The 25688-nt window shown below is 32.6% G+C and overlaps 1 protein-coding gene across 2 annotated transcripts; it reads right to left on the reverse strand.

Moving 5' to 3' along the window:
- Positions 1-497: 497 nt before the first annotated feature.
- Positions 498-24411, reverse strand: LOC8270320 (stromal processing peptidase, chloroplastic). Of its 2 annotated transcripts, none has more exons than XM_015717558.3 (26): positions 24171-24411; positions 23852-24066; positions 23519-23756; positions 22530-22771; positions 20937-21135; positions 18668-18715; positions 18392-18499; positions 18103-18291; positions 17685-17978; positions 17459-17560; positions 16653-16787; positions 15428-15652; positions 12832-13035; positions 12569-12739; positions 8949-9098; positions 7977-8114; positions 7463-7690; positions 7233-7382; positions 6277-6403; positions 4797-4929; positions 3109-3229; positions 2945-3025; positions 2543-2644; positions 2234-2384; positions 1817-1963; positions 498-898 (listed from the first exon to the last, which is right to left on the reverse strand). In XM_015717558.3, exons 2-25 carry the CDS (start codon positions 24052-24054, stop codon positions 1872-1874), a joined length of 3831 nt encoding a protein of 1276 aa, XP_015573044.1. In that variant the 5' UTR covers positions 24055-24066; positions 24171-24411; the 3' UTR covers positions 498-898; positions 1817-1871. The 2 variants fall into 2 exon arrangements, with proteins under 2 accessions (XP_015573044.1, XP_015573043.1); XM_015717557.3 differs by having other exon boundaries at positions 24154-24410.
- Between the last annotated feature and the right edge of the window lie 1277 nt (positions 24412-25688).

Below are 25688 nucleotides of genomic sequence, written 5' to 3' on the forward strand. Positions count from 1 at the left end.
TTATATAATGTTTATCAATACTATAAATTATCATAATGGATAATTATTAAAAAGTTTAGATAGTTAAAATAAAAGTCAGCTATCATATAAAATTTATGATTTATATAAAAATATATAAAATAATACCAATTTTAACTCTAGTGAGAATTTAAAAATACTCAACTACTAATTGAAGTTAATATAATTCAGTTTCAAACTTTTAATTAAAAACATATCTAATTATTTTTATTAAATAATATGAATAAATTATGTTAAAATTAAATAATTTTACATTTTCATATAATATAATATTTAGTATGGAAATCAAAGGCCAAATAGGATTGATATTTAGTATAAAGTTCAAAGACCAAATTAAATTGTTCAAGTATTTTGATTAGATTGAATTGACTATTTTTGTTAAATCGCTACGTAAATTGGCTAAAACAATAAAATCTGACTATTTGCCCATTGTTTAAGGGGCAAATTAACATTTTAGCCTAACATGACAAGAATGCACATGCAACAGAATCTTTGTTTATTCATTAAACTTTTTAAAAAGAGGTAACTATTACATAGCCTCCAATCCATATGGTACACAAAATTTGTTGATTTACAAATTCAGATAGTCGACACCTCTGTATGATTTATAAATTTAATGTGGTCAATTGGTGAAGAAAACCTGTACACTAGATTGTATGAAGTTTCCAACTGTTTAAAGTTGGTAAACAATGCAGATGGACCTTATTTGCCCGTGTGACGCATTTTTAATCTGGTTTTGAGCTAACCATATCTCTGAGAAAGCAGAGCAGACATCAACGAACTGATTCCATGGCAGAGGATTATACATCCTTTCTGGTGTAATGAGGTTAACTAGCAGCACCAGCTCCCACGCCTCTCCTTCACAGTTTTCCCCACCATTCTACAAAGAAGAAAGTTTATTCCTTCTTGTTAACGTAAAGCAAATGCACCAAAATTGGAAAACCACGAAGAAAAAGAACCAGAAACAAGACAGCCTAAAATATGATGCATGAATGTGCCAAAACTCCCCCTCGAATCCGCACTGCCCACTATCAAAAGAAGTAATTAGATAAAAGCAAGCTCTCAAAGCCTACAGTCACAATTTTAACAACATTGGAACTCATGAAATATCGAGCTGCTAATATGATCGTTTAAGCCATATCGCAGCATAAAGTATTTGCCTCCCCTTTCCTTCTTTCCAACACCTAACATTTTTTCCTCCCTCATAAGAAGAAAAAGAAAAAAGAAACAAAGAGAGAGATAGTAAAGAGAGATCATGATCAGTACTCTTTTCCCCAGCATCAGCATTTTCGCACGCACACATACACAGATGTAAAATGTACATGATGCACTTGGAACAGGTGGACAGATGCAGGTCAGAAAGGGTCATATCCAATAAAATACTTCTCATTACCAAGTTTGCATGCTAAATTTTCATGTTGCTTTATTCCCCTAAAATTTTAACACAAATAAAAACTTAAGAACTCTCACTGCAGATAGCTGCTTATTAACAACACAAGGTCACTGACATCCAACTTCAGTAATAACTTAAATTGCTAGTTTATAGTTCATTTCCAACAACTATAACTATGATTGTGTTTTCCTTAACCTGTTAAAAGTGATTTCTTTAACCTGTTAAAAGTGATTTCTTTAACCTGTTAAAAAGAAATTGCTAGAATATAAAACAAGTACAGACAGTGTACTTCATTGCTTAGATCAGAACCATATAGGAAATGCCTTTGGTACACTTATGAGCAAATACTCCTTGACAAGTATCATTATATATCCCATCTCCATAAAGCATATAGATTTTGTGTACCTTCTAAAACTGAGTGCCATTATATTGAGGATGATCACAGATATAACCAGGAAGATCAAGTTGTAGGCCTGGTCATTGTAGATAAACCACGCCCAACAGGTATAACTCCTTGAAATCCATTTTCTGTTTCTTCCTCTTCTAAGGGAACTGCAAATGACGAGTTCATCCAATTGAGAAAAAAAAACTATTAGAGAACTAAAAGTTTCTATTGTAATATCTTCAATCAAATAAACAAGTGTAAGAACCAAAGAAATCGAAAACTATGGCGCTCCAAACAGAAACTCGATTCATCTGAAATACATATCTCAATAATTACAATATCAAGAGCTAGATATCAATTCAACTTGTTCATAACGAAATATAACAAAATGAGAAATGCCAGACAGCTCATTAGAAAAAAAAAGATATTACACTTACCCGTAATCTCATCACCAGCCTGGCTGCCAGCAACCCCAATGCATGAATATAAAGAATCGTCATCTATTTTTAATTGTTCATATGCAAGGTATATGTCATCAATAGTGGCTGCTTCGTATAGTGAAGTGAGATCTTTAATGCATGAAATGTCCTGAAACTCAGAACCAAAAACAGAAAATGTTCAACTGTTAATCTGACATCTTACAGAACAAAAAAAAAAAAAAGAAAAAACAAACAAAAAAACAAAACCTATTCAAGAATATTCTCTAAATATAACATGTATCTGTATCCATGCTTTTCTAGTTTTACCTTTCTCGGAACAGAAGAAGCTTGCAAGTGAGCAAGCAATCCAAGCCAATAAGCATTTGACTTAACCTCAGCTTCATGCCTCATCAAAAGGGTCCGCTTTGCCTGTGATACCAAAAGATGTATTTAAGATCTCCATATCCATCACATATAACATAATAGATAGCAGAAACAAGAGATACTCCTATTCTATTATAAGAATGATAGCATTACAAATAAGCATAAGAAATTGAGAACAGAAAACAACAGTGAAAATAAACATTCTGCTTACGAAGTTGCAAAACAGGCTGTTAATGAAAGATTACATCATGTTCACATTTTCCATTTAACATTTTAGTTTCAGCAAATCTCTATACCAAATATAAAAGTACATTAAGTAGGAATCCAATAGTTCTGTAAACTAACCCTGTCCAACTCCCTTGGGGCAATCTTGTTGCTATACAACCCTCTTAAAACACTCTTGCATGCATCAACAGCTTTATATACCTGCATATTTATCAACACAATGCTGGTAACTAACTTGGAATAACAAAGTAGAAGAATTAATGCAAATACAGGGGAACACCCACCTTGCTTGGAGTTGATGTCACAGATATCACATACCATCCAAGATTAAGCCTGTCAAACAGGCTTAACTCAAATGATACATCATATGTCAATCCAAGCGAATCTCTGACTGTGGTGAAAAGTCTGCACGAAAAGAACAAAGTAATCAATAACTGCACAGATGTTTCTTAGCTTTTTATCTACAAACTGCAAGACCTCAGTTGCCACTTGCAGTCATGTATCAGGATATATGAAAGCCTCCCCAGAATAGCAACGATTCATGAATTGCAGAATTGCAAACTTCCTTGACAGAATGTTTTTAATTAATAAATCATCACAGTCGGTCTACTTCCAAAAAGACCATGCAAATGTATTAAGCAATTCAAACGAATAGCAAGTAAATCAGTGACAACTGCAAAGCATCCCAAGTAGGACTCAGTATCTTGTACTCTTTATCGACCTTAGATAAACTGTCATATGTTACAACTGGCTTCAATACCTTCTCTGTCTACATGGAAATGTGTTTGAATGTATTGAACTTGTGATTGTATTTCGATTGTTATCTCACATCATATTCTTATTTTAATTTGTATTTTAATAATCCAAATAAAAGCAAATTCTGAACACGGGGTAAAAATAAGCCAAGCAGGGAGTGAGCACACCATATGAATAGAGAGACCCAGTCCCTGTGGACTGGGAATTAAACGGGGATGAGGAATATCTCCCCATATCCACCCTATCCTGTTGCCACTATCTGTCATGGACAAAGGGTATGATGAATCAGTTGTTAGGAATTTAAAATTTTTTACCATTTTCAGTGATCTTTCCTTTTCAATCAACTGTCTCAATAACCACACTTGCATTGATAACATTTGGCCAAATTTACATTGGAGCATGAATGTGAACCAGATAATCTCACATGCTTAGCAAGAATCAATAAGCAAATTGCAAACAGAATAAACTGCAAATTTCATATCATTCTACCCTCCATCCTACCCCCTTATCTCTCTTCTTATCTCTCTAAAGCCCCCGCTCCTTTACCTCTCTCTCTAAAGATAAAAAAACCTAACAATCTCATCTCTAACATCACCACTAGGAACAACCGTAAAGCTTACTCATTTTAGCAAACTCATAAAAATAACCTTTAATATCCTCAGCTAAATAGACAAATTGCATTTATTTCTGATGCCCAGGGTAAGAAGGATCATTACAGGCACGTGTTAAACAGAACTCATCAAAAGCCACCAAGAAGCTGTAGATTACTAACATTCTTAAGACAAGGGATAACCAGGAGCTCAAAAGCATATTTCAAGAACAGGGCATCAATGGAAGGCTGAGGTGTTTTATTGATAACATGTTCTAGTTTTTATTTTCACAAAATAGCATTATCTAAATTTAGTAGATTTTATATAGGAACCTCTGACTTTGGTAATGAAGTTTGCAGTTTTTGCCTTATACTTTGCTAAGGTTGTGCTTTGAAACTATCATTTATTTTATTATTCATGCTTCGAGGAAATTGTGACTTCTAATTCTTTTACTTGCTGAAGAATTTGAAGAAAAAGAAGTGTCCATTCAGACAATTAATAGAAAAGAACATAAGATTCGAACTCAGAAATAGCAACAAGGAATTCAGATACCAGTGGCATCTTGATTAATATACAAGGATGATATGCACAAAAGAGCTTGTGAGCACAGTTTTAGCAGGAATCACCTTGAATTTATGATCTCAGCAAGCAACCCCATTGTTATGCCAAAGAAAAGCGGATGACTGCGAAGTTTTCTTTGCCAATCTTCTTGAACATCCTTCCTGCCCATCAATGGTTGCTCAGACTTTGATTGTGCATCTGCAAAATCATCACCTAGTTATGAGATCTGAATTGCAGGTAAGTAGGAACAATAAGACAAGAATCAAACTGTCCAGACTCTAAAAGAGAAGAGTTAAGAGAAAGAGCCAAAATAATCTCCCCTTTCTGCTAATTTTTTGGATAACTACTGAAATAGCATTCACAAAGCCATGTAAACCAATTAATGACCATGATCATCCCTGTTCAGATTACACAGATACAAAACCAAATGTGATGCTGTTTACAAAATTTAGATAAGACATTAAATATGAAAATAGGTAGACAGTTGTACAATCCTTATCTTTTGAAGACTGAAGCACCATTTCTCACTATTCATCCTATCACCATATTCAACAAAATAAAAAAGCAAATTAAATATTCTATCAATCTACAAACTCATATATTACAATCAGGTTGCATATGGTTCTCAACACATCCATGATAAAAAAATTTCTCTTTAAGCAAATGATGATACAGGATGAGGTTCTGAGGCAGTTAATTTTTCAGTTACAGAAAGAAAGGTTGGCACAGGACGAGAGGGACAGTCCAGGGGTCAGAAATAATGAAGGGCAGACGTTTCAGGAATTAAGCATAGAAACCACTATTCTTTAGGATGTCTAGAATTGTTACTACACAGGAGTTTGTCTTTTGGTCAGTCCTCATTCAAAGGGGCAATTTGGGTTGGACAAACAAAATGAAAATAAGGTACAACTAGTTGTTCTTTACATCACCATTGTAAGTTAAAAATTTAAACTGCTGAACAGTCAATAAACCTCTTTTGAGATTGTATTTCAGCATAAAGTTTTCTAACAATTTTCAGCACATCTGCTCAAAAATAATACAGTAACATAATGATATGAGCTAAGACTGACATAGGCACAAAACAGAAAAAAGAGAAGTGAGCAAAGAATAAAAACCCAGCCAGGACTAGTATAGATTGCCACGGAAGTAATTGTTCTTTATCCCTGTCAACAATGCTAAGCATATAGGATGTCACTTGGCTGATCCTCATCCAGTTGCAGAACTTGGGATAAAAGCAAAATAAGCTTGTCAATACAGGTTAAGCTTCCACGAAAACTAACATTTTGCATGCAAGATACCCTTTTTGAAAGGGATCTACATGTACTATCTTATTCACAAATTTGAGGTGCACTACCTATGCTACAAATCAACCTGGTGGAATTCCTTCCAAACTAGTAGTCACCAAAAAGAAACATGATTCCAACCATTTCATCAAATTTTTTTATCTCTATTGGTAATGATGCATCTATAACATTTAAGAAATTCTAGGAGCAAATTGTTAGAACCATATGTCTTAATGGCATCTGTTATAAAGCCAAAATTTACCTGGTACAACTGCAATGTCACTGATAGACTCAAACAGATCTTTTCCATCAACTGTGAAACCCCAACGATTTGGTGCAGGACCAGCAATGTATGCACAGGCTCTCTCATCCGTATCCTTTAAGAATACCTGGTTAATTCAAAATATGTTATGTGTCTATTTGTCAAGGTAGCCGCCAAGTTACAGTGGTAAAATTCATAAGAGGACAAACAGTTTTCCACAGAGTAAGCACTGAAAACAAGCCAACCCGAGCAAGCTAATTACTATCTGCTTTTGGGCCTGGATATGCCACAATGATGCAGAACTCAAGGTTGGCTTAATATTTACTAGATTCTATGATTCCAGATTGAGCAAAACCTGATCTTGGCCCAATCTTTTGACAAACCTTTATCAGCTCATATTAAGCACTCAAGTGTAGGTTACAAATACGGTCCACTTGAAGACTTTCTACAGAAGAAACCTTGATAGTATCCAAGACTGATAACCTAGATTATTAACGGCCCACAAACACAATTAACGCCAAATTTGAAATGAAACTTTAAAAAATAAATGCTAAGGTATCACAATAACAAATTATATGCAAAAGGTTGAATATTTCTATGTAATCTGTATGCAAGTCTCAGATAAAATAATTAGAGAGAGAAAGCATAACTGAAGGACAGAGAAAGGGTGAACTTGACAAATTATGTAGACCTAATGACATTGGTTTTGCTCTAAATGAGAAAGTTTCATGGATCACCTATGAGTTTATACCAAAGTGAAAAAGTTATGCATTCTAGACCTGTGTTGTTAAACAAGCCTCTCCAAGACTTGGTTACAAACATTCTGAGCTGTGCGCTAGAAGAGTCAGCTCATTTGAAGCCCTAGTAACCTTAAAGTTCATCAGCATATCAGAATTAAAATTGCAATTTCCAAATATAACAAATGCTAGTACAAGAGAAATAGCTCAAGTCCTCACTTGTTGAGACTGCAAATCAGATGATGGTCGAAACAAGATTGGCACAAATTTTGCTGCTCCAACAGAACCTCTTGTTTCTCTAACTGTGCCCAGGTAATCAATAATGCAAGACTCAATCTCCTCCTCTGAGAAGTCCCCAACAATACTTACCTGAAGGGTAGACATACACCCATTAAATGACAGAAATCGTGCATCCAGATGTGACTATTGAAATACAAATAACTACATACCTCCATGTTATCACCTACAAATTGATTCATCACTGCATCCTTTACTGATTTCAATGTTAAGTTTTCTAATGATTGTGGCGTTGGCTCAACAAATCGCTCATCTCCATTCAACATTGCTGTCATGAGTTTGTGGGCAGTAGCACGTTCCAAGCTTTTGGGAATGGACCGATAGTATGATAAATATAACTGCCTTGCTCTATCAAAAGCATCATCCAGCCAGACGCTATGCTGAGACTCAAAATTATCAATTTTCAGTTGACGGGACCAAAGTATCAATGTTCTATAAGAAATACAGGAAATGCCAAAGTATAAAATACAATAAACCAAGAAAAGAAAACAAGTGGGCATCATAAAGCTTGATATAACAAAAATATTAAAATTTCATGGTCAGATACAGAAAAGCCAATAAGAAATATTAAAATAAATAATAAAAAATAGATAGGTGGACAACATGTTACAAAAGAAAGCTTCAACTGTTGTGCAGATTGGCATATATGGTTAAAAAGCAAATTACCTCAAGCACCATATGAAGTAACTCAAATGCTGCGCGCATCCCATTGTCTCTTAGAGTAAAACGAAATTCCATACAAATGAATTCCTCAGTAGACTCCAAAGAGCAATTTATCAGGTGATTCACGCAGAACAGTTCCACCTGAAGAAGGATATTACAAAGGTGTCAATCACCATCTCGGGAGAGTGGGAAAACTAGATTACTGATGAAATTCACAATATAGAGCACAAGCATGAAATGCACATTATGACTTGCTACAGGCTTTAAAAAGGCAGCAATAACAAAGATTATAACCAGCCATATCATTGCTCAGTGCATAACAAACTAAATTTTGAGCATCATTTCATCAGCTGATAATTTGTGAGTTTATTCCTTTTGAATCCCTCGCTGTTTCATTTTCCTCTTTTCTTTCTTCTGAAGAAAAGTAGTACAAAAGAAATTTGTATGGTAGAATTCTATTTAAACCAAAAACAACCTGTATAAAAGAAAATGCATGCGATATGAAAAAATTGCTTAAAATAATACATCATCATATTGTCCTTTTAGAAGTTAGGAGGAACAAAGGAAGAAGAACACCTGAATCATCCAGTAATTTCAGATTCAAAAATCGAGTTCTGAGACCCTTACTTCCTTTTATTCCCTTCTTTTCCACACTGTTCGGATGGCTCAAGAGTTGCGTAATTTTGCATATTCTTATACAATATAGTTTATCTAATGACACCAGTTAAGCACGGGTCAAATCTTTAAACATATCACAAAGAAGTACTGAAAATAACTAACAACTAATGTGAACTAATCTTGAATGTTTTTTATGCATTGTAGGTAAGCTAATCAAAAGACCACCGAATGATTACTGATGTAAAACAAAGTGATACAAAATATGATGACAGTCAGCAAAACCATTGGGTTGAATTTGAATGTTCCTAAGTTGCAACAACAGAGCTGCACCAAATATTTTCATATAGCTTCATTTACCTGCTCCCTTGAAAAGTTACCCACACGACCTCCCTCACTGAGTGTTCGAACACCCACAATAACAGCTCCTTTTGACTCGGTAGTTTCAGCTGCTCGCCCTCCACCAACTATAAGCCGCATTACGCCTCCCCGGGATTCACTTCTCGAAATCTGTAAAATAGCAAATATACTATTGTATTTAAAAGTTCGAATGGGGGAAGTTGTAGCCAGTCCCAGCATATATCCATGTATAAGAAGGCAAAATAGAGAATATAAGATTAATCAGATACACCTTTTTAGTGGCAATGTCCAAAATGAGCCAAGATAACATTCTTTCCAAGAAGATATACTGTAAGCACAGTTGCAGTATGATCTAGCAATGGTTTTTAGAATTTGATTATGTATGCATATTCAGAGTTGAAAATTAAACAAAAGGGACCACAAATTGCATGTAAGCAAGTTTCTCTACCAAACTAAGCTATTGCCCTTGTTCCGGTGGCATATCTTTTAATATTCAAAATTTTGTTGAGAAGAAGACACTATTAAATGACTAGCACATTCCTTCCTAGGACCTCCAGGAGGAGGATACTCCAATCTGAATAGTTTTTTCCTTGTCTTTGACTCACCTCTAATATTCAATATTCATAGTTAACACTTGGTGTAAATAATGGATTTTTTAGCAACTAAACCATATAAGTGAGGCTAATTTTTGTCATATTTTCTGTAAATCCATCCATGACTATATATAGGAGCCTTTGGAGTTTGAAATTTTTAATTAGTCCCCGGAAACATGTATTACAGTTGCGACTTGGAGCCCGTTTGTAACCACTTTTTCCAAACCAGAATGCAGCTTTTGGCGAAAATGCACTATTAAGCTGCTTGGTGAATGCAAAAATGCTGATTGATCAGATAGCTAAGCACCAGCTTTTAGGATAAGCTTGAAAATTAAGCTTTTAAAGTAGCAGCAATCTAAAAGATTGGCAAGATAGCTGATTTTTTAAACATTTATGGATAAGATATCCATGAAAAGTAGTTTAATGAATAAAGGACAAAAATACCCATACAGTAGCTTATCAGACATATTTACCAAAAGTTGGCTGCTTCTGGAAATTGAAAATTAGCATTTTTATCAACAGCAGTAGCTATGCTAATAGTTTGGCACTTTGTGCAACTCATTTGACCTGTTTCCTCTTGCAAATCACACAAAAGGTAGCATTCCTCTAATGTTAAAACTATTAGTTTGATTATGATTAATTGACAAAAAAACCACCTTTGGCATGGTAAGTGGCACAGCACATTAAGGCTATTACATGTGTTTTTAGCATTTTTAAAATGGTAAGATCATGGACATTACTTAAAATTTTTCCGTTAGATAAAGTATGCGGAACAGAACATTTGGTGGTGCTAAGCAGTGGATAGCCTGCAGATCATGAAGTGTTTCTGTTGATTGATTTCCAGGATTTCAAGGAAGAAAGGGTAAGCTCTTTACAGTTACACAAGGTTCTTTAGAGAGTAAATTTCAAAAGTTTTCACCAAAGTCACTCTCTTTGATGCATATTCCAAAAACAGATGGTTTTCAAATTTTAGAGCTTCTTTGTGCTGTTCTGCTTTTGAGTCTTTTAGGGGTTACTCTAGCATGTGAAGCCTGGAAAGCCCAATTGTTTTGATATGGTTTTAAATAGCTTTTTTCACTATCCTAATGAGTTACACTTTTTTCCTTTTCTTTTATGATCTAACAATGATAAAAAGGAAAATCTGCATATATATACATAAACACAAGAAACTAAATTCAGAGGCATAATTGTTAAAGGCGAAAGTCGCACCAAAGCGATAAGGGCTCTTGGTTCCAAAGGCGCAAGGGGCGCGCCTAACAGAATTGAGGAACAAAAGATAAAACAAAATAAAACTAGGACTCATAACACAATCCATACATCAAATAAAAAACTTAACACACAACCAAAGAAAGAAAAAAAAAAGATCATGACAACCATGCTCGGGAGGCATTTAACAAACAACAAAAAAAACATGTTCAAAAGAGATAAAAAAAGTAAAACATAGTCTTATAAATAAGGGTTAAATACTATTTACCCCCTGAGGTTTGGTCTAATGTATAACTCAGTCCCTGTATTTTTCTTATTACATTAAAGACCCCTTGAATTTTAATGAAACCAACTACTACCCCTTTTGTGTTAGTCGAAGGACTAAACTGAAAATTTAAGATACAATTTGATCCTTAAACTTATTATCAAATATCAAACTCGTCCAAAATTAATTTTATTATCAAATTAGTGTAAAATCTTATTTTTAGCATAAGTTAATTTTAGTGTCTTATTAAAATAATATATTTAATATTCTTTAACTTGTTATATCTTTTAATCTTTTTAGCATATAATCTAATTCTAAAAAAATTTAAACATATTAAAAACACTTATTTTTTGTTTCATATAATTAAATTACTATGTAGTTTAATTTTAAATTTTTAAATAAGATAAATAAAAAAAGATATTATTTTTATTAGACACTAAAATTAAACTATATTAAAAATAAAAATCTTACTCAGTATTAATCTCATTGAATGGTGGATAAAAAGTTTCATCTTTAAGTGACATAATTTTTAATTTAATTTTTGTTTTTTATATAGTTCAACCATGATATATAATAAAAAATAATAATAGAATAATTTTTTTTAACTAGAAATGTTTATTTTATATTAATAACTAAAATTAAATTAAATAGTAATTTAATAGTATTATTGTAAATATAAGTAGTTTTAAAATGTTCAAATTTACTTGAACTAAATTGTATTAAAAATAAAAAATTAGAGAAAGAAAAGAATATTAAATTTACTATTTTAATTAGACACTAAAACTAACTTATGCTAAAAATAAGATTTTATTCTAATTTGATAATAAAATAAATTTTTGACGAGTTTGATACTTGATAATAAGTTCAAGAATCAAATTATAATCTTAAATTACTAGTTTAGTCCTTCGAATAACATGGAAGAAGGTAGTAGTTAGTTTAAATTAAACTCAATGGAGTTTAATTATATTAACGAAAATGCGGGACTGACTCATACATAAGACCAAACCACAGGGGGTAAATAGTATTTAACCCTATAAATAACTAGAAGTCCTAGAATAATAGAAATCCTAAAGCATTTTCCATTACTAATTTACTATAAGTCTATAATTATGGTCTTGGCCCTACTCCTACACTTCTAGGCAATTCTTCTCTTCTTTTTCTTGATCATATGTCTTTTTGCCCTAATCTTCTTTCTTCCATTTTTTTTAAATTTTCTTTTGGAGATAATTAGGTGTGGGTAAGCCTACATATTCTATATTAAGTCTATGATGAAGAGCTGAAATCATTTCATGTCTTAAAAGAAAAAAAAACAACTAAAAGTCAAAATATTACAAAGATGCGCCTTGCGTTAGGTCTGAGGTGCACAAAGGCGCACGCCTTAGTGAAGCCGCCTGCCTTTCTTGGCTTGAGGCGCTAAGGCTTGCACCTCTCGCCTCAGGCGCTCCTCTAACAACTATGTTCAAAAGCATATTAAGGAAGTGCATAATAATGAAGAATCAATTTTATCATACTAAGCCAATGACAAGCTGAATATAAATAAATAAAAAATGTCATACCTTATAATTTACAGCAATTCCATTTGAAAGACGACATTGAGTGATTCCTGTTTCCTGGTCATGCGATTTCAAGATATTCACTTCTGGAAGCAAGGGGACAAAGGATGGTCTGCGTTGTAACCTTAACTCTTCTAATTGCGATGTAGATATCAATTCCTTTGGCACTTCGAGCTGAAAACACAAGGAAAAATGTAACTCACCATGAAGTTTAATAGCAACAACTTCAGTTATAAATGGAAGGCATGCAAAGTTTTAATGGATACCTCTGGTTCGGCCTCAATTGGTTCCTCCAATCCTGATTTTATGGCAGTTGTAATCTCACTTGGGGAAATCTTAAACTCGGCTTCTCCCACTCCATCAATATGCACTTTATTTGGGACACATGCAACAATTGCTGCAGGAAGTGGTGCAGTGGGTCTTCCAAAGTCTGAGATAAACTCCAATACCTTTGCACCAATAGAATTGACCTATGCAACCACAAAGAATCAACAAATAGTTAAAGAGTGTCTGACAAGAAGATTTTCAGTGAAAAGAGCCATAGAACAAATATTTCATTCATTGTACGATAGGCTAAACGAACAAGCCACAGAGTTACAAGGCATCCCCCATCCAAAAAAAGTGTAACAACTTAAGTTTCAGTATTTCCAATGGAAACGCATCAATAAACAAATCCAAGGTACAAGATAACAAGTCAAAGCTTTTGATAGTCAGGCCATGATTAAGTTTCAATAGAGGGATAAATATGTTTGCATCAACTTCTAAGTTTCTGGAATGATTTAAACTATGATATACATATTAAGGGTATATGATGGTGTGAAACCACATGCAACATACATACAATTTCGGTAGTGTAATATAAGAGATCATCTTTACTTAGGATATCTATTGCCCTGCTACGTTTCCATTCATATTAAAAGAGCAATCACTTTTGTTCTTGGATATTCAAATGAATCACATATGTGATTCCCTTCCCAAGTAAAGTGAAACTATAGGGTGACTTACAAATACAACTACATCATACACTAATCAAGAGAACCAAGACAAATCAGTCATTCAATCAATTCTTTCTCATCAGGCTTGTGGGACTAATAGGTTTAAAACTCAATTTGACTTCAATTTACTGTATAGCCCCTGAACTGTCACCCAACTTCCAAGTAACACAAAGGAGGAGAGAAACAAAATAAGGAAATCCAACCAATGAATGTTGTCACGTATGCATTACATCTTCTACTCCCACATGAAGGACCATATTTCTAGCTAGGCAAGTACATTTCCCATTGTACGCATGATCTCCAAGTTTTACAAAACATGCCATTTTTTAGATTTATATTTCAAATCTCTCAAAAGGATATGGTGTTGTTTAAAATTGATCATGAGAATTTATATACTGATGAATTATTAGTTCACAAAATCAGGATTGCGACACAGAATGACAACTACAGGGCAATAGATGGTCAGTCCATAATTAAGTCTCAACAAGGGGATAGATATACGCAAGTCGGCTTCTAAGTTTCTGGGATGAGTGTAACTCTGGGATACATATCAAGAGCATATGATCATGTGGAATCATATGCAATATAAATAAGATTTGGTAGTCTAATATGAAAACAGAACCTGATTTGGGATACCTATTGCCCAACTACGTTTCCATTTACAGTAAAAGGGCAATCACTTTTGTTAAAACTGTATATGATTCACATATGATGTGATTCCCTACCCAAGTAAAGTGAACCTATACGATAAATCATAAAGGCAACTATATCATACATTGATCAAGCGAATTAAGACATCAATCATTCAATCAATTCCCTTCTCATCTGGCTTATGGGACCAATAGGTTAAACTCAACTTTAAATTCAATTTACCGTAAAAGAGCCCCTGAACTGTCGCCCGAGTAATCTGAACAAGAAAACAAACACAATAAAGAAAACCAACAAATTTCTTTGCTTGCCTTTCCAATTGTTTTCGTGGTCACTCTAAATTTATCAGGACACATAATTTTTTTGGTTTCTTTCAAAAGGATATCGTGTTGTTTAAAATAAATTTATATCGATGAATTTCACTAGATTCATAAATCAAGATTTTGATACAAAACGACAGCTACAGCATCGTCTACCTACCAACCCCACCCCTCACCCACCCAAAGAAAAAGGAAAAGCCTTCCTCTGTCTCAAGTTGTAATAAAGAAGCATCTCCACTCTTTATCTCCAAGTTCAACTGGGATTTTCTTCTCATAACGGAATTCCTCACTTCTCTTTCTTCATTTCTATTTGAGTCAGCAGTTGTTTCAAGAAAAGGATACTACCCCATCACTTCCCTACATATTTCCTCACTTCCATTCCTTCATATTAAGGAACCATTGGATTTCACAAGTTATTTCAGTGAAAACAGAAAACAATAATTTGTAACCAGATCCCTTAAGGATCTTCTTCAAAAAAATTTCTTTTTTACTTCTGCTAAATAAGGTAGTTTTGCGTTTGAAGTATTCGTTTCTCAGGTCCTGTAATCATTTCTTCTTGTATTAGGATATAAGTCATTTTTGCTGGTTTATAGGATTAGAAAAAATTAAGTTCATGATAACACTGGCTAAAAACAGTACACAAAGCCCCCATACTTCACAGTGTCAAATAATACAAGCATGATATTGTTACGACTTTAACTGCAAGAAAGATGCTTCAAAAAAATACCAACAGGTGAATCTAAAGGTCTAGATATATGTTGCATGAGACTTTTTCCAAGATTATGAACAAATATATATATTAATACGGATTACTAAATTGTATACTCGTGTTTCAGTGATTTGAAATTGAAACTATGAAGCCAAAATTGATAAGCAGGGACAACATGAATGCAAATTACCTCTTCAAGAGTGACTGTCCCAGCAACAGCAACCAAACTCTCATGGCCCTGTCTTTGATCCATCACAATATGGCCCAAAGCATCACTCTCCATAATAAACTCCAAATTATCAACAGAGGACACATTATCAATCATAGCTGCAAGATGTTCACTATCTTTTAGAAGTGCATCCATGTAGCGAGTCAGTTCACCCTTTGTAACACCAAATTCTTTAAGTCTTCGAACCTGCACCAAACAACCAAGAGAGAAATGGAAAAGAAAAAGCTTCACAATATCATCATGGAAAGTAAGTTAACAGCATCAAGCTAAAGACAAATTCATTGTGGTAACTACTAGCTAAAATAAAACAAACTACCATTCTTTTGCTACTTAGCAAATAACAGAACACACCCACATACAAAAATAAAGGGGAAGACACTATAGATGTGGGATTTCAATTATTAGATTGGAGACTTCATCAATAAAAGAATAGAAAAAAAAAAATAAAAAAGATAACAAGGTATCCTCCTAAATTTACTTAAATGCATGAGAGAGCAAAGATTTAAATCACAAAGCCTTCCAATCCCATTGAATACATTGACAGCCCCAAGGGTCAAGTCCCTTGAAGAAGCCATCAAGACACATTAACCTACAACAGTTATTAATATTAAACATCTGAAAGTCCTGCACTTTCCAATTCTACATATCAAGGCACTGATATATAGCAGGAAAGCTACCTTATTGTCCATACTCCATGCTTTTGGTAGTTAGCAAATAAAGGGGAAACACACCACACACATGAACATAAAGGGGAAACACCCATTTTTAGATAGATCTAGGAATTCCATTTTTAGATAGAAGGATTTAACAATAAAAGAATAGAAGAAAAAATTTCAAAGAGGAGAACAAGACATCCTCCTCAATCCTAAGTTCTAAATGTAACCAAATGCATAAGAGAGCAAAGACCTAAACCCTGAAGCCCTCCAATCCCATTAGATAAGTTGACAGCCCCAAAATGGAGGCCCTTGAAGAAGCCAAGGAAGACAGAATCACCCACAACAATTTTTAAGATTAAACATGATCTCCGAAAATCCTGCAATTCCTTTCCAGTTCTACATACCATAGCACTGATACATAGCATGAAAGCTAAAACTTTACGTATTTTCCATGCTAAAACACTAAAAAGCACACCAGCAATGCCAAATTATATAAAGAAAATTACTAGTGAAGACCAGAAAGTACAAACCTCTTGAACAGCAACTTTAATTGCACTCTGCCAATTCTTGGGCTCTGCAGTTACTGTAAGGGTTGTCACAGTGCATCCTTCCCTTCCAGAATCACTATGATCCAATTCAATTGAGGTGAACGGAGGATTTGAACTCTGAAAATTTCCACAATCAACAAAACCTTCAATGCGCTTACCAGATCAGATGATGTAGAACATACAGGTAGCAACTCAACAACGTAAGAATCATATAAAGAATTCATACTTATTAGACTTCCACTTACAATTCTTATTGCTATATTAATTCCTGTCTAGAGCCTTGAAGCACAAAAATGCAGAAAAAGCAAAATACTTAATCAGCTGATATCTCAAACATTGTCTAGAAAATAGTCATTGTCATCCATCGACCAAGTCAAACAGTGGATTCAAACTTTGGAGAATTCTAAATTACGTGGAATCTTTAAATCTCTAACCAAACTAGATAATGTGGACTTTTTTTATTTCAGACTGCAATTGTCATTATACATTATTACCATCATGAAAACTGACATGGAAGTGGCGACAATTAATTACTATGGATGATAAGATCAGCTCAAATCACAATTATTGTCAATAAAAAATATAGTCAGCTGTAATCTGAGTCCATCAACAAAAATATGAAGAGATGAAAAGACCAAACCACCAAATCAGAAAGCAAAAGAATAGAGAAGAACAAATATCTTGACAAGCAGTCAGTTACATGCTCAGCTAATTTCAGAAGACAATATATAAAATTACAGAAAATCATTGAGAACAAAAGCTGAAACTGTAAGCACAAAATCACACACCTTGTATCGAGTATTAATGCGAAAATGCAATGCAGATAGAAATATTCTCTTCATCAAAACATTACGCAAGTCACCATATGTTCGGACCTTGTTCACTGGAATCTGTAGCAAAATCCATATCATACAATATAATAAAAGAATAGACCTAAAAGTAACCAAAATCCAAATCAAATGAAGCTACATAAAAAATTTAGGAAGGTTTTAACAACATAAACACTAGTAATACCTTGCAGAACATATTATATGAGAAATGTTGGAGCAACTCATGCTGAAATATCTGTGGCGGCTTCATACAATCATTGCTTCCTGGGAGTGACCAATTATGCTGCACAGGTGGGCGAACTGCATGTCTTTCCCTTCTCAAGCTTTTAGATTGATCTGTGGAACTAGAGACCTTTTCCGGGGATCCTGGCAGCCCAACTGAGAGTTTAGGAACAAGAAAACTAGCCATTGCACCAAATGCACTAGGAGCAGGTGCAGAGGCTGTCTCAATATCAAGGCCAGTTTGTCCAAAGACAGTCTGCACAACAAGAAATGAAGTATTATTTTCTTTGTGTTATTAAAAAGAAAAGAGGAAAAGAAGAAAAAACATTACTAAACTAGAACCAAGTCTTCTACTCATTCTAGTTTAGATTGTGGCATACTTCAATTTGGTGAACTGTCTTCGAGATTTTATCGATGTCACCAACAATGTATAGGGTCGCATTTGCAGGGAAATACCAACGCTCATGGAATTTCCTAATTTTATCTGCATCCCACTTCTTAATTTGCTCTTCTAATCCAATGGGGAACCTTTTGCTCAGCTTGTTTTCAGAATGTAGATGCTGCAATAACTGTATTTAAAGCAAATGCATTTAGAAAACAATGATGCTAACTACCAACAAAAACAATAACCAGCTCCCAGTCCAAAACAGAAATAAGTTTAGGCCTTACCTGGCAATCAACACGATATTCTATCGTGTTCATCATCTGTAATTCTGAAAGAATAGCTCGCCTTTCTTTCTCAACTCGAGAAGAAAGGAATTTTGGGTGGAAAGCTATCTGTCCTCATGAAATATGCAAGCATGTAAGACACGTTAAATGTCATATCGTTAAATAAATGTTAATAAAAAGGGAAATAATAGAACTTATGAGAATCTGTTATCATAGTAATAGATTACCCATCAAATCAGGGTATGCAGCTTAAACATATTAAGTTCCAATCCATACCTCATTCAATGCATCCAGAACCGATGGAAGTAGATCACCATCACCATCCTACCAAAGATGTCTCATTTCCAATCAATAAAACCAGATATCTTAAATTAGAACAAATAACAAGACAGCAAGACCAGATTTAGCTTTAGTTATACTGCAAATATACAACGCCATCCAAGAAAGAATCAATTGATTTGTTCTTAATGCCATTGAGATACAAACGGAGAATGATAAAAGAAAACAGAATACTAACAGATCTATTACAACTAATTAAAAGAAAATACAACTAATCCTATTTAACATAGGAACACAAATCCCAGAGTTAAATACTCATTGGTATCACATCAGTTATTTAACTCTTAAGACCCAAAAAGAATTCATCCTAAACAAAATTTCAATAACGGTTTTGTAATTAGGGTTGTAATCGAACCGAACCGACCGAGCCAAACATCAACAAGTTCGGGTTTGATTTGTCTAATTTTGGCAAAGGCTCGAGCTCAATTCGAGCTTTTATAATGGAGCTCAAGCTCAGCTCGTATGAAAATAATTAGACTCGCGAATAGCTCGAGCTCGGTTCGATGAATAGCTCGAGCTCGTTCGAATTTGATTCGTTAAGTTGTTGTATAATAAGAAAAGCTCGAGTTCGAGCTCGTTAAGCATAATTCGAGCTCGAGCTCGGGCTTGTTAAGCATTTTTCAATATTAAATTAATCAATAGCAACATCTAAAAATATAGTAAGGAATGATGAAAGTATCAAATTTAGCAAAAAAAAAAAACAAATTTGCAACAAAAATAATCAACATCAGCGTCTAAAGGTAATAGCAAAACATACAAAAAATGTATTATTAAAACAACATGAAAGATGAAATTAAAACAAAAAATGCATAAAAATTGCAAGAGGACCATACTAAATATATCACAAGTCTATACTAACTTAAAAGAGTATATAAACCAGCCCCACAATTTCTTTTTTTAGTGGCATTCACCTTTCAATGAATAATATTTATAAAATTTAAAATAAATTTTAAAATATAAAATAGTCGAATTGTGATATTATAAAATAGCTAAAAGTTTTTCATAATAATAAATTAACTTATATAAATTACAGTCTTGTTTTAGTTTGACTTAGTTTTTAATTTGATTACTATTTATAAATATAAACGTAAATCCAATCCAAAATTTTAATTAAATAAAGATTTTCTCAAAAAAAAAAAAACCATATGATCCAACGCCGGCACTCCATTCTATTGACTCCAAGACTCGAGTTGGACAAATATGAGATATCTAAGAACTAAAGAGCATGAAATTGAAAAGAAAATACTTTGTGTTAAGGTTAAAATATATATAAGATTTCGCAATAATGGCAATACTACTGACCATATTTATTTAGACAAAATATTTAATTTTTTCTTTCTATGCTAGTGCCTGGTTAGTCATGACCTATTATATACTAATTAAGATTTTAATAATAAATAAGTTTTTATTAAATTAGTATAATTAGAGGATGCATTTAGAATATTTTTACCGTCATAAGAATGTAATTAAGTTTTATAATATATCATAATTTATAAGTAAAATAAAAGTTGTAATAATGAATCAACTTTATTTTATCTAATTTGAAAAATACTCATTTATTAAATTGTCATAGAATATATTTATTTATTATTTATTATTTTTGTTGCAATAATATTTATTTATTATTTATTATCTATATTGCAGTTCTTACTAATAGTAATAGCTTCATTTAAATATTATAATTATATTATTATTATATTATTTTGAACTCGACCTCGAGCCTATAAACGAGCCTGTATGTCAAGCTTATAAACGAGCTTGCTCATGAATTTTATAAGCGAGCCAAATTGCGAACCTATTCGTGAGCTTTATAAACGAACAGAGCTCAAGCTCGAAGTCATGAGCCTATTCGCGAACCTACTTGTGAGCCAGTAAACGAACATGTTCACGAGCTAACGAACATGTTCACGAGCTCGAAATTGAGCTCGAGCTCGGCTCGTTTAAATTAATGAACGACCTCGAACGAGTTTTTTATCAATTCGAACTCCGAATAGCTCACGAGACGTTTGATTCATTTACAGACCTATTTGTAATTGATGCATCATGTGTGCTCAATGGGAATGCCATACATAGGACAAACCAAAATATAAAACATGGCTTCTCCTGAAATGAAAGTAAATATAATATAATGGATATGATAAATTTCCTGAAACTATACAATGCCCATAAGCATGTAAAAGAAATTTATTGGCAAAATGAAACAAACCTTAGTAGTAGTTGGTGAATGGATGTGGAAAACAGTATGGTGAAAATCAGTGTAAGCATTAGATCTGGCCCCTGTCCCAAGAAGTTTCTCACGTTTCTTGCTTCCAAGAAAAGCAACATGTTCAATCATATGTGCAATACCTTGCTCATCTTCTTCCTCATCTATTGATCCTGCATGAACTTCCATGTGTGCCTCAAACCTAAAAAAGCAAAAGATCTTTTGACTATGAAAGATAGACAAGCAAAGGCAGAGGCTGTTATCATAAGAAGTAAGAACATGCCTTGCACTCACTATAATTGCTAAAGTGTATAGGTACAAAAAGATTCCATTTCACTAAGAATTACAAGGACAGCAAACAAAACGAACCGAGCCGAGCCAAACTTTAACGAGATTGATAGCTCGATATATTCAAGCTCGAGCTCGACTTGTTTCAAAATTATTGAGCACAGTTTGTAAATAGCTCGTTCATTATGCTAAACGAGCTAAGTTCGGGTTCAGCTCATTCATCAGTTATAAAATGAAAAAAGCTCGAGCTTGTTAAGCATTTTTTAATATTAACTATTAATATTACTATAAAATATACATTATAGTTATTATTATTATATATAAATATATCTATACAAGCAACATATACGATATATATTTATAATATATAAAATATATATTATCGTTATAGCATATTATATACATACACAATTTTAAATTTAAGAATAAAATTAATTCGAACTCAAACTCGAGTTGTTAAACGAGCCTATAGACGAGCTATTAAACGAAACTGCTCATGAGCTATTAAACAAACTGAGCTCAAGCTCGTGCTCACGAACAAGCTCGCAATGCATGCTCGAGAGCTAACGAAACAAACTCTGTTAAGCCCAAGTTCAGCTCGATAAAGTTATCGAGCCCAAAACTGAGTTCGAACTCGGTTCGATTAACTTAACAAACAATCTCAAACAAGCTTTTCATTGAGTCCAGCTCCGAGTAGCTTACGTGATGTTTGGTTCATTTATAGCCCTATTCTTTGCATTTGATTCCTTTAACATTGAAGGACCAAACTTTTTTCTATAAATTTATTAGGCATTTCACTTAAAAGCATAAGAGTCGATTCATGAAAGCAGCTCAACAACTTGAAAAGAGCTATCAATAAGTAGTAGCATCACAAATAAAAGTTACTATGCTTAGGCCAATGGCGATAGCTATAATCCAAATTAAAAGTCCTGTGAATTTATCACGAGAAATGTCAGTACTAAAAGCTATGAGCCAGCACTTGGTTAATTTATATACAATAATTCCAATTGACTTTATTGTTTCAGCCCTTTCTAGTTCCAAGCATATTCTATTTTAATATTTGCCACTGTGAGATCATCTCAACATACATCTGCAAGTGTTATGCAACACATTTGGAAATCACATGTAAAATCTAAATGCAACTACCAGCAGTTTTGTAAAAGAACAGTGCATCAAGCATTCTGTTCTATCATGATATGCAGATAATGTAACATAACTAGAATTCATATATCCATAAAAAAGCATGTCTTGCAAGCATGACATCCTTAAAATTTAGAACGTAGACATAGAGAAATGAATACACTTTACCTGTTTGGCGGAACTTTATTTGGTAATATAAGATAACGGAGGCCATTTTTTAACTGCCCTCGATACAGTTTTGGGTGAGTTGGGAGTTCTGTGCTTAAAAATTCAGCTAATCCAGTTCTTACTAGCTCAGGATATAATAAATCTGAATCTTGTCTCTCAAGAATACCATCTGGACAGGCTGTGCTTGCTGCATGTGGCTCATTTGGACCCACAGATGCACATGGAACATGAACTCCCCTCACCTGAAAAATTGTTCACATTACAATCACCAGAGCAAAATATGTTTTCTATGTGTGCAAAGATTAGAATGAGTCAAATTGGAAAATCTAGAGGGTCAAACTCAAAAAGTGATCTTTCTTACAAGTCATAGCATGTGCAGGCCACATAGAAGCAAAAAAGGAACAAAAACAAACCAGAAAAGTAAGCTCAGGCACCTCTAGATTGAGAGTTAAGTTTTAGATAGTACAGTCAACGTAGTTCAAATAAAAATCTAAATCTAAGCTTGAGATCAATTTTTGCATGCCTCAAATAGGTAAAGATTTACTTAAGCTTTAGTCTGACTTTTCAATATGCACAACGCATTAAATTTTAACGAAAATATCCATAACCTAGCCTCAATCACACAAGACTGAAATAACGAGAAAGCACTGATTTCTATATCCAGATTACCAAGTACTAATATGGTGTTGTTAAAGTCTAAAAATGCAAGACCTCAATTCAATTCTAAACAGTCGATTCTCTTGTTTGGTAAAGTTACAGTCCCTAGGATTCAATTCTTTTTTAACTTAATAGCATTTTGGAATAAATAAAATCATGTCAAGTCAGACATAGTTTTGCAAGATTCAATTGAATTGAGTCCTCAAACATGACTAATTCCAAACAAGCCCTAAGACAATAAAGAAAAATAATAAATAAAAGGAAATAGCATTTACTATGTCATATACAACAAAACAGAGTTATTAAAGAAAAGAACAGAGAAGTTAACTAACTGAAGCAAAACCCGGCAAATGAAAAGCAGATTTGTCAGCAAAAGCTCCTGGTATACGTCTTGTAACACTAGTACGCCTTCCACGACGACTGTGATTCAGAAAGCAAGAAACACAGTTATTTTGTTTTGTAAAAGAAGATTCAGCCACTCTTTCACCAAGCAACGAACTACGTCGTTCCCATGCGTTATTCTTCTTTCTACAAGAACCTGATCCTCCATAACCAACTTCATGTTGCCATCTAAAAAAAGTAATAAAGACAGTCGTAATTAAACACAATTCTAGCAATTACATGAATCTAATTCTAACAGAGAAAAAGAAAGAGAAAGGTCATGCCTTTTATTAGGGTAAATGATAGACTGAGAATTCTTCTGATGGAATTGAGCCAGAGGAGTAGAGAGCCTCGGCAAACGCGGCGGTTGTAGACGGTTGACCCGACGGTTGTCGCTTGGACTCAAACATGAACGGATTTGAGGTACGCTCATTAATAAAGAGCTTGAAGAAGCGGCTGCTGCTGCCGCCGTTGAACTTGGAGCCATTGCTACCAGTCACTACAACATAAAATTTAATAACACATAAAAACACAAACAATTAAATTGAAACTAAAGAGAAAAGAAAAATTGAAGAAAATGAAATACCTTCTGATTGCACTTACAGAGCGACAAAATTTTGATTTGGGTCCTCTTTTCTCTCTTTTATCTATCCCTTTGAAGTGATTAAGATTTTTTTTTTTTCTTTTATATTTTGAAGTGATTTTTAGAAAAGAAATATCAAGGCCCGCCTGGCCGCCTTGTATTGTCGAATAGAAATGCGTATTAGGTTTTATATAAAAAGAAAACCAAAAAAAGAAAAAAAGCAAAAAGCAAAAATTTGTGGCGAAGAGATAATTTGACTATCTAGAGTTGAAGGTCGCCTGGTTTATGGGCGTCTCTCGGCCACATGGCTTATGGACTGGGCAGTTCTATCTCGCCATCTGTGATTACCTTTTCTATATCTAATTGCGACTATTAATTTATTTCAATTATAAATTAAATTATTAAAATTTAATAAACTTTTCATATTTAATGTTAATTTCGTAATATTTTAAAAAATTAATAAGCTAATAATTTTAAATACCTCTATTAATTTTTTTTAAAATCTTAAAATTTTATTAATATAATAATAATAATAAAAATATTACTTTAGAAATATTAATTAATTAGTGTTAGTTTTATATAAGTTAGTACAATTAATATAATTATTATTATTATTATTATTATTATTATTATTATTAGGATTAAAGATTTATTATATAATTAAAAATAATAATATTTAATAATATTAATTTTAAAATATAGTTTAAAATATTATTTTCTAAAATTAGAATTATTATTTAAGTAGTAAATTAATGTATTATCAATATAATTTTAAAATATAATTAATATGTTATTTCTTGATAAAATTAGTATAATTATTTTATTACAAGAATTTATTAGTTAATCTAATATTAAAATATAATTGATATATTTTAAGGATTAGAGTTAGTATTTAGAAATGTAACTTATTAATTAATAAATTAATAAAAAATTATAAAATTATATATGAGATTTATATATGTTAAAAATAAATACACATTATCCAAATAAGAATTTTATGGATCAAAAATTAAACACACATATTAAAAAAAAAAATAGATCTCAGAAATAATATATGTATAGCTTGCATTTGATTATTTTATTTATTATACATTTAAAATTTAATTTTATATATTACATAAAATATAGAGTACAATTTAATTTATAATTATATTGTATAAAATAGATTTTGTTACGTTTTTACATTTTTATTAATTTCTTATAAAAATTATATATACATTTTTAGAGAATTTTAATATTTATTATGCACAAAAATAAATAAACATGAAATATATACATACTTGCAATTTAAATTGTAATAACTATTTTTAATAAATCATATTGTTAATTATTATTTATTTTATTATTATTTTGATATTATATAAATATTGGGATTATTTTTATTTATTGTATTGGATTAATAAGTTTTCAATACTTTTTACTATTTTATTATTATTATTTATCTTTGCGTTTATAAATATAAATATGTTTTTTATTATAAAAATAATAACTTATAATAATTATTTTATTCGTTGTATTTATTTCTTAAATTTCATAAA

This window comes from Ricinus communis, chromosome 1 (assembly GCF_019578655.1).
Source record: "Ricinus communis isolate WT05 ecotype wild-type chromosome 1, ASM1957865v1, whole genome shotgun sequence".
In the NCBI taxonomy this organism is placed as follows: domain Eukaryota; kingdom Viridiplantae; phylum Streptophyta; class Magnoliopsida; order Malpighiales; family Euphorbiaceae; genus Ricinus; species Ricinus communis.